The 15,462-nt window shown below is 40.6% G+C and overlaps 1 protein-coding gene across 1 annotated transcript in view; it reads left to right on the top strand.

Annotated features, from left to right (window-relative positions):
• Positions 1-15,462, top strand: part of DNAH11 (dynein axonemal heavy chain 11) — a 323,392-nt gene that overhangs the window by 139,612 nt on the left and 168,318 nt on the right. The window contains exons 44-48 of the mRNA XM_075587148.1: positions 6,664-6,812; positions 8,782-8,935; positions 10,341-10,472; positions 12,458-12,631; positions 13,461-13,665. Of these exons, the coding sequence (XP_075443263.1) occupies positions 6,664-6,812; positions 8,782-8,935; positions 10,341-10,472; positions 12,458-12,631; positions 13,461-13,665 (814 nt within the window). The remainder of the gene's footprint in view (positions 1-6,663; positions 6,813-8,781; positions 8,936-10,340; positions 10,473-12,457; positions 12,632-13,460; positions 13,666-15,462) is intronic.

Below are 15,462 nucleotides of genomic sequence, written 5' to 3'. Positions count from 1 at the left end.
CTCTGCTTCATCAGACTGTGTCCACGTGCGTGGCTTTCAATTTAACTTCCGAGCACAGAAGAGGTTCACATGACCCTTCTCTGACCAATAACAGCCCAATAGTGAATACATTTGATATAATACACATGCAGGAATCGAACCCATGACCCTTCATATGCTAGTAGCAATTCTCTGGTGGGATGAGTTTGACTCTATAAACAAACTTAACATCTATTGGATTGCATTGTGCAGTAGATGTTATGTGTGTTTATAGAGTCATATTCATCATACCAACCCTGTGGTGTAGCAGCTAGAGAATTGGTACTAGCATATAAAGGGTCATGGGTTCAACTCCTGCATGTGTATTATATAAAATGTATTCACTATTGGGCTGTTATTGGGCTGAGAAGGGTAATTTGACCCTGCTCTGCTCTCGAACGTCAAATTGAAAGCCGCGCATGTGGCCGCAGCTTGATGAAGCAGGGAGAGAAGAGAGCAGCAGATGCCAGTTAAGATCTCGCTGATCGTGGCGGCCATTTCACGATCCCGGTTATAACGCGATCCCGATTATAACGCGATCCCGGTTATAACGCGATCCCTGTTATAACGCAGTTTCATTATGTGGACTCCGAGCACCGCGTTATAACGGGGTTAAGCTGTAGTTCCCAACAAAGACATTAGTCAGGAAATCAAACATATTATACTGTCAGGAAAAAAATTGTTGGATAGTATATGGGGTTCTTACAGTAATTTAGATCTTAAGGCTAAAAGGGTCACCATTGTGTGTTGCTGTATTTTAATAGGGTGAAGAAGAATTTAGCAAGATTAGACAAACATACAGTATATACTGTACAGATAAGTGATCTATCTGTTCACTCATGTAGGTAATAGAGTTAATGTTGCATTTACAGGCTGACAAACCACAATAGAAAGAAAGGGCAAGATATTAAGTGTCTGTCACGGTCAGGGTTGATCGGACTACCAGGAATTGTTAAAGCACCAGGCAGAACACGTGTTTAATAAACCGGTGTTTAATTTGCCGCAGCTAACAGTAAAAACACACTCTACATAACAGCACAAAAATACGTTATTGGCACAAAGGGCTAATGGTAAACATCTAATCTAGTTAGGCGGAAGGTGCTGCCATAGCTATCTTACAATTTGGGGTCTTCTGAGTACTGAAACAAAAGAGTTTATTTCAGGCTAGGGAAAACAGTCTTGAAAAAGACTTACAGGCTCATGCCAAGACAGCCACATGGACACAGAGCTCCTGGTACCACGCAGATACAAAGCAGGTACCACACCAGTAACACACAGTCTTTACAAAGGCTAGCAGGAACACACTATCTTTTAAAAGACTGGCTGGCAGGCAACATACAGCCTTTACAAAGACTAGCAGGGACAAGGACACAGCCTTTACTAAGACTAGCAATGACAAGGATACCGCTTTTACAAAGACTAGTAAGGACTAGGACACAGCCTTTATAAAGACTAGGAAGGACAAGGACACAGCCTTTACAAAGACTAGGAAGGACAAGGACACAGCCTTTACAAAGACTAGGAAGGACAAGGACACAGCCTTTACAAAGACTAGGAAGGACAAGGACACAGCCTTTACAAAGACTAGGAAGGACAAGGACACAGCCTTTACAAAGACTAGCAGGGACAAGGATACCGCTTTTACAAAGACTAGTAAGGACTAGGACACAGCCTTTATAAAGACTAGGAAGGACAAGGACACAGCCTTTACAAAGACTAGGAAGGACAAGGACACAGCCTTTACAAAGACTAGGAAGGACAAGGACACAGCCTTTACAAAGACTAGGAAGGACAAGGACACAGCCTTTATAAAGACTAGCAGGGACAAGGACACAGCCTTTACAAAGACTAGGAAGGACAATGACACAGCCTTTACAAAGACTAGGCAAGGACAAGGACACAGCCTTTATAAATACTGGCAAGGACAAGGACACAGCCTTTACAAAGACTAGCAAGGACAAGGACACAGCCTTTACAAAGACTAGGAAGGACAAGGACACAGCCTTTACAAAGACTAGCAAGGACTAGGACACAGCCTTTATAAAGACTAGCAAGGACAAGGACACAGCCTTTACAAAGACTAGCAAGGACAAGGACACAGCCTTTATAAAGACTAGCAAGGACAAGGACATATCCTTTACAAAGTCTAGCAATGACAAGGACACAGCCTTTACAAAGAGTAGCAAGGACCAGGACACAGCCTTTACAAAGACTAGCAAGGACAAGGACACAGCCTTTACAAAGACTAGCAAGGACAAGGACACAGCCTTTATAAAGACTGGCAAGGACAAGGACACAGCCTTTACAAAGACTAGCAAGGACTAGGACACAGCCTTTATAAAGACTAGGAAGGACAAGGACACAGCCTTTACAAAGACTAGCAAGGACAAGGACACAGCCTTTACAAAGACTAGCAAGGACAAGGACACAGCCTTTACAAAGACTAGGAAGGACAAGGACACAGCCTTTATAAAGACTAGCAAGGACTAGGACACAGCCTTTACAAAGACTAGGAAGGACAAGGACACAGCCTTTACAAAGACTAGCAAGGACTAGGACACAGCCTTTACAAAGACTAGGAAGGACAAGGACACAACCTTTACAAAGACTAGCAATGACAAGGACACAGCCTTTACAAAGAGTAGCAAGGACCAGGACACAGCCTTTACAAAGACTAGCAAGGACAAGGACACAGCCTTTACAGAGACTAGCAAGGACAAGGACACAGCCTTTATAAAGACTGGCAAGGACAAGGACACAGCCTTTACAAAGACTAGGAAGGACAAGGGCACTGCCTTTATAAAGACTAGGAAGGACAATGACACAGCCTTTATAAAGACTAGCAAGGACTAGGACACAGCCTTTACAAAGACTAGCAAGGACAAGGACACAGCCTTTACAAAGACTAGCAAGGACTAGGACACAGCCTTTACAAGGACTAGGAAGGACAAGGACACAGCCTTTACAAAGACTAGCAAGGACCAGGACACAGCCTTTACAAAGACTAGCAAGGACTAGGACACAGCCTTTATAAAGACTAGGAAGGACAAGGACACAGCCTTTACAAAGACTAGCAAGGACAAGGACACAGCCTTTACAAAGACTAGCAAGGACAAGGACACAGCCTTTACAAAGACTAGGAAGGACAAGGACACAGCCTTTACAAAGACTAGCAAGGACCAGGACACAGCCTTTACAAAGACTAGCAAGGACTAGGACACAGCCTTTACAAAGACTAGGAAGGACAAGGACACAGCCTTTACAAAGACTAGCAAGGACTAGGACACAGCCTTTACAAAGACTAGGAAGGACAAGGACACAGCCTTTACAAAGACTAGGAAGGACAAGAACACAGCCTTTACAAAGACTAGCAAGGACAAGGACATATCCTTTACAAAGACTAGGAAGGACAAGGACACAGCCTTTACAAAGACTAGCAAGGACAAGGACACAGCCTTTATAAAGACTGGCAAGGACAAGGACACAGCCTTTACAAAGACTAGCAAGGACTAGGACACAGCCTTTATAAAGACTAGGAAGGACAAGGACACAGCCTTTACAAAGACTAGCAAGGACAAGGACACAGCCTTTACAAAGACTAGCAAGGACAAGGACACAGCCTTTACAAAGACTAGGAAGGACAAGGACACAGCCTTTACAAAGACTAGCAAGGACCAGGACACAGCCTTTACAAAGACTAGCAAGGACTAGGACACAGCCTTTACAAAGACTAGGAAGGACAAGGACACAGCCTTTACAAAGACTAGCAAGGACTAGGACACAGCCTTTACAAAGACTAGGAAGGACAAGGACACAGCCTTTACAAAGACTAGGAAGGACAAGAACACAGCCTTTACAAAGACTAGCAAGGACAAGGACATATCCTTTACAAAGACTAGGAAGGACAAGGACACAGCCTTTACAAAGACTAGCAAGGACAAGGACACAGCCTTTATAAAGACTGGCAAGGACAAGGACACAGCCTTTATAAAGACTGGCAAGGACAAGGGCACAGCCTTTATAAAGACTAGCAAGGACTAGGACACAGCCTTTACAAAGACTAGGAAGGACAAGGACACAGCCTTTACAAAGAGTAGCAAGGACCAGGACACAGCCTTTACAAAGACTAGCAATGACAAGGACACAGCCTTTACAAAGACTAGGAAGGACAAGGACACAGCCTTTATAAAGACTAGGAAGGACAAGGACACATCCTTTACAAAGACTAGGAAGGACAAGGACACAGCCTTTACAAAGACTAGCAAGGACAAGGACACAGCCTTTACAAAGACTAGGAAGGACAAGGACACAGCCTTTACAAAGACTAGCAAGGACAAGGACACATCCTTTACAAAGACTAGCAAGGACAAGGACACAGCCTTTATAAAGACTAGCAAGGACTAGGACACAGCCTTTATAAAGACCAGCAAGGACAAGGACATTTCCTTTACAAAGACTAGCAATGACAAGGACACAGCCTTTACAAAGACTAGCAATGACAAGGACACAGCCTTTACAAAGACTAGCAATGACAAGGACACAGCCTTTACAAAGACTAGCAGGGATATTTAGAGGCCTATGCTATAAGCCGTCATAAAAAAATCGCTGGGCCATTTAATTTGCCTGTGTTTTGAGCATTGCTATCACAGTATTCAGAAAGCCTCGATTACCTGTGATAGCAAAATTCCCAAAACGGGCGAGTAGCCGGCGACGTGATCATCGCCTCTCAGAAAAGGCCTTACCCGTCGATTTCTTTCAGCTGCAGAGAGAGCTGCACAGAGAGAGCCGCCTCTCCCTGCGCATATCTCTCCAGTGTTCAATTTTTTTATATATAAAATGTAATACTAATGTAGATGAGCAGGGGGTCTCTGGTGCAGAACCGCTTTGATTTCAGGTCCAGGGACCCCCAGCTTCCAGAGATACAGGCCCCCGGTTCTGCTCCTGAAACCCCCTGCTCATCTACACTAGTATTACATTTTATATTAAAACAGCTGCTACCCACAATAAACATTAAAAACACAACAACACTAATATCCACCTCCTCTACCTCCACATGATTGATATCGGAGGCCGCGGGTGTCTGGCAGGGCTCAGGTTGTCCCCGCGTGTGTCTGGGGGTGCTCAGGTGGTCCCTGCGGATATCTGGGGGTACTCAGGTGGTCCCTGCGGGTGTCTGGGGGCCCTCGGGTGGTCCCCGTGGGTCCCCGCTTGCCTGCGGTACCAATCCTGTGGCAAAAAAAAGTGCAATACATTGAATTAAATACATCCCCAACACATACAGTACAGTAATGGGTAAAATAACTATTATCCATATCTGTATTTGTCCATTATAAAATAAAAAAATTAGCCAGCCAGCATAAATAAAGTAAATAAACTTTTCTACTTACCCCTGCCATCATGAAGGGCATCCTCGTCAGCATACTGCAGTTCCATGTCCTCCGATGCCAGCAAGAATACATGAAAAAATACAATCTTATGGCCCCTAACACCTTAATCACCTTAGCAGTTAATAACCACTTTAGTAATTAAGGGGTTAACCCACCCTCCCCCACTACCCACCCGGGAGGCCTAACCACCCACCCCGGGACCACTTTATACCCACCCTGTACCCATTGATTGGCATAGTGGTACATCATACCCATATAATATGAGCATGATAAGCCAATATAGCAGTTAATGGTCACCCTAATAAAAAATTATGAAGGCCAAAAATACACAATAATAAAGGATATTATGTGATGTGACATCATCCTTTAAAGTGACATCACATCCTTTTGAACTAATGTGACCTATCACATGGTACAGCAACCATTGGGATTGTCTTCAATCCCATTGGCTATAATACCATGTGATATAGCCATGTGGCTTTAAGGATGTGACGTACCTCCCTTGGAGATGACGTCACATCCTTTAAAAAAAAAAAAAAAGAGGCGGGCACATGTTACAGCATCCAATCGGATTGGAGATGTACTATCTGACCATAAAATGTGACGTCACAGGTCATATATAAGGCCTGTACAGTACGTCTCATTTTACCTCAAGAAGCCAACAAGAGATCAACCTGTTCTGGATTTACCATGGGGCTTTGGATTGACAGGTGAAGAACGAAGATTAAAGAAAAGAAGAAAATAATGACAGATGAAGAAAGAAGACAGTGATAGAAAATAAAAGAAAAAAGATTTGTTTTTGTCACCTATGGGATCCCATATATTCTATGTATGCATTTACATATTTTAATTATCCAGGCTTGTACTGAATTTCTGAATTTAGTGACAAAGGTCATATGTTTTAATACATTTCTTTTAATTTACTGCTGTTCTTTATATTTTTTCTCTTTAGTTCCACCACTGTTTTTGCAATTGTATACTCTCCATGAGCCTGAGTCTCCTTTTCCACTGTTCTTTGGGGTTTGGATAACCCCCTTCTTGTTGGCTGCAGAATTGTGTTGCCAATTGGCACAATTAAATAGTTCACATTTTAGTATCACACATTAGCACCCCTCCTTTCCCTTTTGCATCTGTTGATTTATACATGATAGTCTCGGCTTGTGTATTGAGAGCCATTAGCACTTTTTTTTTTTAAAGTAAAGTTATTATTTAGAATGTACCATTTATTTATTTATATATTGTGTATGTTTGAATTGAGGTCCTGACACTTGCCAGTAATGAACGAATCCCACTTGCTTCAACTATGCGTCTGCTTTTTGAGATTCACCATTTGAAGACTGCCACCCCAGCCACAGTTTCAAGAGCAGGGATTCTCTATATAAATCAACAGGACCTTGGCTGGAATCCGTAAGTAATCCTAAACAAAAAAGGTACAAAACAAGTAGTGAAGAGTAAAAGCAACAATTTACTGGGAAATCATTGCACTGGTTATTGCTGTCTAACAAATTTGTCAATCAGATGCAAACTACTTCTTTTTATAGTTAGATGCAGACAGACAGATTCCTAAGACTGCGCTTATAGCGCAGTAGTAAGCATATAGTAAGCACGACGCAATGGAGCGTCGGCTTGGTCGCGATCGCTGGAAGTCATCTCAATTTGCTTTTTCCAGCGACCGCAGCCTGACGTCACCATCGCCGGCACTATAAGCGCAGTCCAAGTCTGATTGCATTTCATATTGAGTTGCGGAATTACTCGCATGTTCACAAAATGGGTACTCGACAATACAAATTACACCATAATTTAAAATATGGGATTAGATGGGTGGGGGGGAATTGCAGCAGTGGGATATAGAGGCTTAGGTTGTGAAATTATGCCGTATTGGAGCACTGGTAAATTGAGGAGTGAAATACAGTGTCTTACACTGGCAATGTATGGATAGAAAGTAAAGTCCTACTGTCTTTGTCCTGTAGGTAGTATGAGTGGTTTGGTGCAGGTGAAGTCACTTTACAGATGGGGTGGGGGAGTTATTGTGTGTGTAATGGTATCTTCATGTGACAAAGTGTGGCAATGGTGACATCTGAGGAATGTCAGTAATTGTGGCACTGGTAATCTCTTTAAAGAAGATAGTTGCACTACTCGTAGGTACAGAGGAAGTGATAGTCATAATTTATCAGCCTGTCCCCCATGTTCCCTGTCAGTACAACTTCAGGTAGTTTAGTAAAGTACTTATAATGTATAGTGTCAGGGTTATAATAAGGACATAGTCCACAAGAGACAGAGTGCTGCAGGTTGTGGTGCAACCCTAAATTGGACATCTGCAAGCCCTTACCAAGAGGTCTCTGATAGAGATGAGCGAATTATTTTGCGAATTTGGATCCGCAGCAGATCGGCCGAGTCCTTTGGTCCGTGGATTTCAGCGGATCAAAGTAAAAAAGGGAGATTTGCATTTTGCAGATTTTTTTTACTATTAACAGTACACTGTGCGGTTTCCGCAACCCAGGGACGGATTTGTAGAACCCAATCCCTGGATTCAGCAATGTGTTGGTGGATTCTTAAGAATCTGCCAACGGATCGCTGAATCCGCAGTTTGGATTCTACAAATCCGACCACGGGTTGTATCCAATGGCGGATTTCGGTGATTCCACGCAAATTGAAACCACCCAAATCCGTTAGCGCATTATACACCGCGAAACGGATTTTGGGAGTAACATCAGCGATAATCCGGGCAACGGATTTTGCAGGACTCGCCCATCTTTAGTCTCTGAGCCTTTTCAAGTCTCCACTAAAAGAAGTCACTTTATTGAAAATATTCTCACCATAAAGTGAGACCACAGATTAAAAAAATGAATGAAGCAAGTTACCGATATTTGCGTAAATCAGTGCAATTTGAATTGGCTGCAAATGGGTCCTTACATGGGCAGACCCTCCTGGGACGAAGGTAAACTAAGAACAGTGGGATGTTTAATAGGGTAAATCTTGGTGACTGTGACCTTTGAGTTAAAAATTGGACAAGTATACATTTTATTTAAAAACATCACTTTTCCATGGTAAACCGAAGCTTTGGGTGGTTTTTACAATCTTTATCTTTTTTTAACGATATGACTTTGTCAGTCCTTAAAACCAGAAGTAAAAATAAGACAAAACTGTCACTTTAACCTTAACAGTACCCTTATGACATACCTGGTAGGACATGGACCTGGCACACCAGAGGCGCTTATTACGTATTATGTTCGTCACGGGCGCTTGCTTGTTTTCTAGGGGCGAATCGTTGTGACCTGTTACATGGGACTGCCCTCTTAAACCCGGATTATTTGTCAATAACTTATGCAACGAAGAAACGTATTACTGATTAACTAGCCTGATTTATTTTCCTCAGGTATGTGACCAGCTGGATAGAAACAAGAAATAACCAAACTGAGAAAGCTAATTTAACTATTCTATTTGACAAGTATGTTCCACCGTGCTTGGATCAGTTTAGAGCCAGCTTTCTTAAAACCATTACCCCTATTCCAGAGAACAGCATGGTCCAGGTAGGCAAAGTGGCTGTTACTTATTCTGCACAGAACAAAGGTTTCTTTAACAGCAGCTGCTGAAAGAGCATTATCTGCTGACGTTTATGTTATATTTGTAGAAGTCAATTGACATCTGCGGTACACAACTGATGTCAGTGTAAATGGGTTGTTATGGATTGATCTACTGTGACATTAAAATCACAATTTTCAGGCTGTCACGGATTGAATTGTGCTGAGAAGTCATTGGCCTTTGTAAGGGTCTCAGCAAAGGTGTAACATTTGGAGAAATCCAGAGTAACAAAAATAATATGTGCATTAGCATTGTGAGAACATTACTTAAACAAATTGAGACTTTTTTCTTTCTGGCTTATCGATTCAGTTTTAGGCTGTAAATAAACCTAATAAAAATCTATATTTGCAGAAGCAAATGGTGCAGAATTTCCTCCTATAAATAAATAATGCCAGCCAGCATGGCTTCGCTCCCTTATGAGAGTCTTTCCGGGTAATTCAAAATAGACCACATCAGCCATTTGTGTCATTATCAGATGAAAACTCCCAATCAAGTCAATAAAAGTTTTCGTCTGCTAATAGTCCGCTTTGGACAATATTAAATTGCCCCCTTTGTACTTTTCATAACAGCATTTTGTCAAATATGATTGTAGCTCATATAGTATGAAAGGGGGTGTAGAGAAAAGACAATGGAATTGCAATAAAAATAGCATTCTCCATTGCTGTACACAAGTAGAATAATTATTTTTATCACAAATCCACATTTCTCTGAGTTTTCTCAGAAATAAACTTGCTGCCACATCTGTTTACACATATACAATTAATTTGTTTTGTCTAACTGTGTTGTGGTTATTGGTTTGTCATTTTCAAATATTATTTGTCACAGTCATAAATACCCCATCACTGTGCCATGACATATTGTGTGTAGAGATGGGCGAATCTGTCTAAAACCGATCCACGGATTATTTGACCTAAATCCGTTCCGCACACTAAAATCTCTCTGCGGATTGGGTACTAAAAAATCCTTTTAGGAAATGTGGGATGTGACTCATTTAAATATGCTTTGCATATCCGTTAGTTTATCTCTCAGGGTAACTCAGGTGTGCTCCTTTGTAGCACAAGCTTGTCTCCCTAATTTATTTGGAGGGAAGTTTGAGGGGATATATATACAACTGGAGATACTACAAAAATGGAAGTTGTCCTCCTCTTCATCCTCCTTTCCAAACAATCCACTTGGATTTAATCAATCCATCAGGCAGATTTTCAGTAATAGTGGAAAAAATGAATCAGCCTTTTTGAGACTGATTCACAGATCAAAGAAATCGGCCAATTCATGTCGGATTTAGGGAGAACATTTGCTGATCTCTAATTGTGTGATGCATTATTATGTTTGTTTTTTTTCCATCTATTGTAGACTCTCTGTTCACTTCTGGACTGCCTCCTAACTCCTGAGAATGTTCCACCAGACTCTTCAAGAGAACTATACGAGTTATACTTTGTCTTTGCATGCATCTGGGCATTTGGAGGAGCGCTACATAAAGACCAGGTTTGGTTTCTCAGTTTGAGAATAATGATTTTCCCCCACATTTTTATGAAACATGATCGTTAAACATCTTGATATGGGCATTTTAGAACAAAACAGTCTTGAGGAAAGAACATAAGCCTGTTCATAAAACAGATATCCAAAGGAACCGTCTGTCCACTCAAAGTTGACCCCCACAGCTAGTAGCCAAATAAGATATAAGTGCGGAGCAGGAAAAAAGACCTTTTGAAGATGCGGGGTAAGGGCCACTTGCAGACCCGCTTCCCATGTGGGGCCAACGGCCGCAATTGCAGCAGCCCACAGATGGAGCTCACACAGCTCACGAGAGTCCGTCCCCTCTGTGTCTCCTGGTCTTGTGATACCTGAAAGGGTAATGACGCACTTCCTGCGCGACCACGATCCAGAAGTAACAAAGAGGAGGTCTTTTTTTGTTATGTTCTAGTATCTGTTTTATGTAGACTTAATAAATTGATTGTATTACCTACCTGGTGAGTCTGTCATCCCAAGGAGCAGTGCTGATATCGATCGTTTTTTCTTTGTTCATAAAACAGAACAGTTTCTAAATGTCTATGACAATGTGTACTGTAGTGCCGAAGAGTATTCTAAAACAAATCTGGGGCAATCACCAACAAGACCCGGGTACATGCTGAGTACATGCTGCAACATTTCAGTGACATTTCTGCAGACAGACTAATGGCCCATCGGATTAACAGTGGGGGTCCCTGTCCCTGTGGGGGTCCCCAAACTGAATGGGACTGCCAGGGACCCCTGCTTTGTTAATCCGATGGGCCATTAGTCTCTGCAGAAGTGTCACTGAAATGTTGCAGCATGTACCCAGCATGTACCTGGATCTTGTTGGTGATAGCCCCAGATTTTCCAAAGCAAGTTTTAGAATACTCGTTGCGCACCTGTATGTGTATGACCAGCAAAGAAGAAAAGGTGCCCTCACAACCACTCACAGTTTATCTGTGCTCCGTTCTTCTCTGGCACAGAGAAGTACCTGAATCAAAGCAAAGGAAGCAAAAAACAACACTTGGTGATAAAAAACAATAGTAAAGTTTTATTGCAGAATCAATGTTTCTGTCCTGTCTTGGACTTTGTCCAAGACAGGACCAAAACGTTGAGTCTGCAATAAAACTTTACTATTGCTTTGTTCACCAAGTCCTCTGGAGGGCTATTTTTACTCCCCTTGCTTCTATTTATGTATATGACCATAAATATCACTGTACATGCTGATCACGTTCGACCTGGTGCTCAATTTGATAAAACTGTAATATTTATAGGAGCAATATATATTTGTATAACAATGTGGTCTCGTGAAAAAAGGGTGTAGACTACCTTTATCCACCACAATGACTGCAATAAGGTAAAGTAGTCAGGCAGGTGACATATAAACTGTGAGATCTTTATTTCCGCCCCTCACACTGTAGTCTTCCTTAATTTTTTCCCCCTTCCCCCAACCCTTGTGTCATTGCTCCATCCTTTGTGCATTCTCTTTCTTGGAATCCCATTTTCTTTCCGCTTCCTGACCTTGCTCATAGATATCAAAGGGAACACCCGACCTGACTGACTCATAAGGCTGGAAGTTTGCAGCTTGAATATATATGACATCCTGTAGTATAGCTTCTTTTTTACGACAATAATTCAAATATATTTACAGTTATTGTAAATAGTAGTGTATTTAAGCGCAAAAATATATTTGGTTTAAGTTTAATGAATTTATTTTCCAATCATTTACCCAAATATTATGAACACTCAGTGCTCCACTATGTTCCTCTTTCTTTGAAAATAAACTCTGTGTTTTTTAAAGGTCTCTGAACCCTTTTAAAATAATAAGTAAATAAGTGAGTAATGAGTAAATATATACATTGTAATGAATATCAGGTTTACAGTGATACAGTCTGTTTCTCTCTACTTTATATTGTTATATACAATATTATTACAATTATGTCCTGCAAAGAGAATGAAGGTTCAAATGTCTCCTTTAGTTTACCGATTACAGAGCTGAGTTCAGTCGATGGTGGATCAAGGAAATGAAAACGGGAAAATTTCCAATGCAAGGCACTATTTTTGATTATTATCTCGATAACAAAACCAGGAAGTTCATGCCATGGGCAGAAAAAGTTCCCAAATTCGAAATGGATTCAGATACCCCGTTGCAGGTAAGAAAAGGCACATTTGTTTTATGCTAGAAAAACATTCTGTAAAGAAATAGAACTGCAAACCACCAAAACTATGGGTATATTTATCAAATGCAGAAGCTTATTAAAAATAATGGTATTTTTTTTTTCCATTCAAAAGTTTTGTTTAAATGTTGTGCACCCGGGAGGATTTGATAAACAGACCTCTGTAGTTTGAAGAACTGCAGTTTCCTTATCCTAATGCAAGTCGGTGGAATGAAGGCTGGCCAGCATGTGCCTGGATCACTTTGTTAGTTGCGGCAATATCTTGTATTAATATTGCCTATGAAAGATGGTATTCGGAGTATTGCTTTTTATATAGTTAATTTAAGTGTATTCAATTGTAAAATTCTTCTTTTTAAATTTGTGAATATGTTTCATTTTGATATGGCTTATGGTTAGTTTGGGTATTTAAATGGAGCTACACTGGTACTGTTTTAAATCCACAATAAAGTGCCTGCTTTCTTCACCTCTGTGGGTGATCCTGTTGCCTGCTATGGAATTTTTTGTAATATATTTAATAAGATATTTATTTGTTAATATTACAATAAGGGAGTGGCATAAATATATTGGTTAATTATGACTGTTTGCACAGCGAAGAGCGGACAGTTTTTACTTGGGTTCAAACGAAACATCTCATTTTTGGTCTTGACTGTCTCCTCATTTCCACATAAATTGAGTTATGGAATTAGATGGGGAATGCACAAATGCTATTTATGGTATGCAACGTAGAGGTACCATGAAATCATCATACTGTAGTTGTGGCTGCAACATTTCTCCTGTGTGTTTATTGTGTCTTGGATCCTTGCAGGCAGTCTTCGTTCATACTTCTGAGACCAAATGCTTTGGATATTTTACTGATCTGCTAATACAAAAAAACAAGCCGGTAATGCTTGTTGGCAGTGCAGGTGCAGGGAAGACTGTATTTGTAAATGACAGACTGGCTTGCCTCTCTGATCTCTACATGATATCCAAAGTGCCGTTCAACTACTATACTACATCAGCATCTCTGCAAAGTAAGTGGGAAATATTGTAGACATTTTGGGGCTAATTTATCAAAAGTCTCCCAGCTGCAAAAATCTGGAGTATAATTGGGGCACATACTGTAAACTGCATCACATTTATCACAAAATTCAGTAGCTTTCAATTTTTCCTCCGTAATATTGCCAAGAGCCGCACTTTCTACTGTCAATCTACTGCTAAAACTAATGCATGCCCTTATGCTCTCTTGCCTGGATTATTGTAACATACTGCAACAGGCCTCCCTGCCTCACAAGTTTCTCCTTTGCAATTTATCCAAAATTCTACTGATAGAATAATTTAACTTTTTTCCCAAAACAGTTTCTGGTCATCTCCTGCTTAAATCCTTCTCATTGCTTTCCATCAAATGTTGGATCACCTACAAAGTTCTCCTCCTTAACTTTAAGGCTCTCCACCCATCTGCTCCTCCCTACATATCGACTTTGATCTCTCTTTATGGAACTGCTCGTCTTGTGCACTCTGCTCATAACTATCTCCTTTCCACCCCTTTCACCTCTACTGCTCTCTCTCTCACCTAAAACCTTTCCCCCCTCACTGCCCCTTACTTGTGGGACTCCCTCACACTCAGTATACGTCAAGCTACCTCTCTTACCACCTTTAAGTCAAACCTTAAAGCTTACCTCTTAAATGAAACATGTAATTAGCCAGGAGTCATAGCTACTGTCCCACACCCACAGAAATTGCATCAGCTTCATTTATTACCATGGCAAAGGACTGTAACATCTATAATTGTAATAAATAGCCATTTTTAAAGTTTACATTCTGCATATCCCAGGTTCAGATACTGACCTCTGTACACCTGCATCATTTTATCTTGGTTGTTTGAGTGCTTCTGGCAACCATATTTTATCATTCATTTCAATTGCGATTTATATGCAAGCACACGCCTTACTTTTGTGAATCTACCCATCTGCCTTTTACATACACAGTATCAGAAGATGATAAGGCCCAATAGATAAGTGATACCCAGATGGTATCGTCTATCCCCTTCCCTGCCCGCTATTTTTAATGGCTATGTTGCCAATAAAGTGTTATCTACTGTACCTGAACCCTCCTAAAATCTAGCAGCAAAAAGCCAAAATATTAGGATCATTGTTTTTCATGAAAACACAGGATAACACAAATAAATTATATAAAATAATAATATGTTATAACACTCTTTGCACAGAAGAAATGTTTTTTTGTGCGACTTCATCATGTGGGTTATTCTTAGCACAGCAGCTAAGTAAATCATATAGTCTATGGGACAATAGTGATAAACGGTTGAGTAATAGCAAGTGTGTTCTAGTTTACCTACTGTTGTTTCAAGTCCTCATTAAGGTTTTGTACAGTTGTGGGAATTTGAATAAGTAATAAACGATGGAGATGTATGTATAGCTCACGCATATCCATGTGTACTCATAAATAGTTGAGAATTATGTAAAGTCTTTGTGCGTGGGGCAACTCAGGGGACTTTACTGTACTGTGGGTGCAACACCTTTTTTTTAGTTCTAGCACATTTTTAGGAATGAGCAAGAAACTCCATATGGTGATTATGAAATTATTAGGAATGAGTCTGGAATACTAGCGAGGGGTGTATAAATGCCTTCTCTGACAAATTTCTTTATTTAGATCTCGATTATTTATTGTAGTTTACATATAAATTGTAGTTGTTTTTTTGCTTAGAGTCCCATCACCATTTTCTATATTAAAATACCACTGTGTGAAGTTTGGAATTAACGTCTTTTTTTTTTGTTATTTACATTTTCTTGTACTTTAACATATAATCACTT

Source organism: Ascaphus truei, chromosome 2 (assembly GCF_040206685.1).
Source record: "Ascaphus truei isolate aAscTru1 chromosome 2, aAscTru1.hap1, whole genome shotgun sequence".
Classification (NCBI taxonomy): Eukaryota; Metazoa; Chordata; class Amphibia; order Anura; family Ascaphidae; genus Ascaphus; species Ascaphus truei.
Note: the sequence above shows the minus strand (reverse complement) of the source record. Positions and strands in the feature narration are given on the sequence as shown.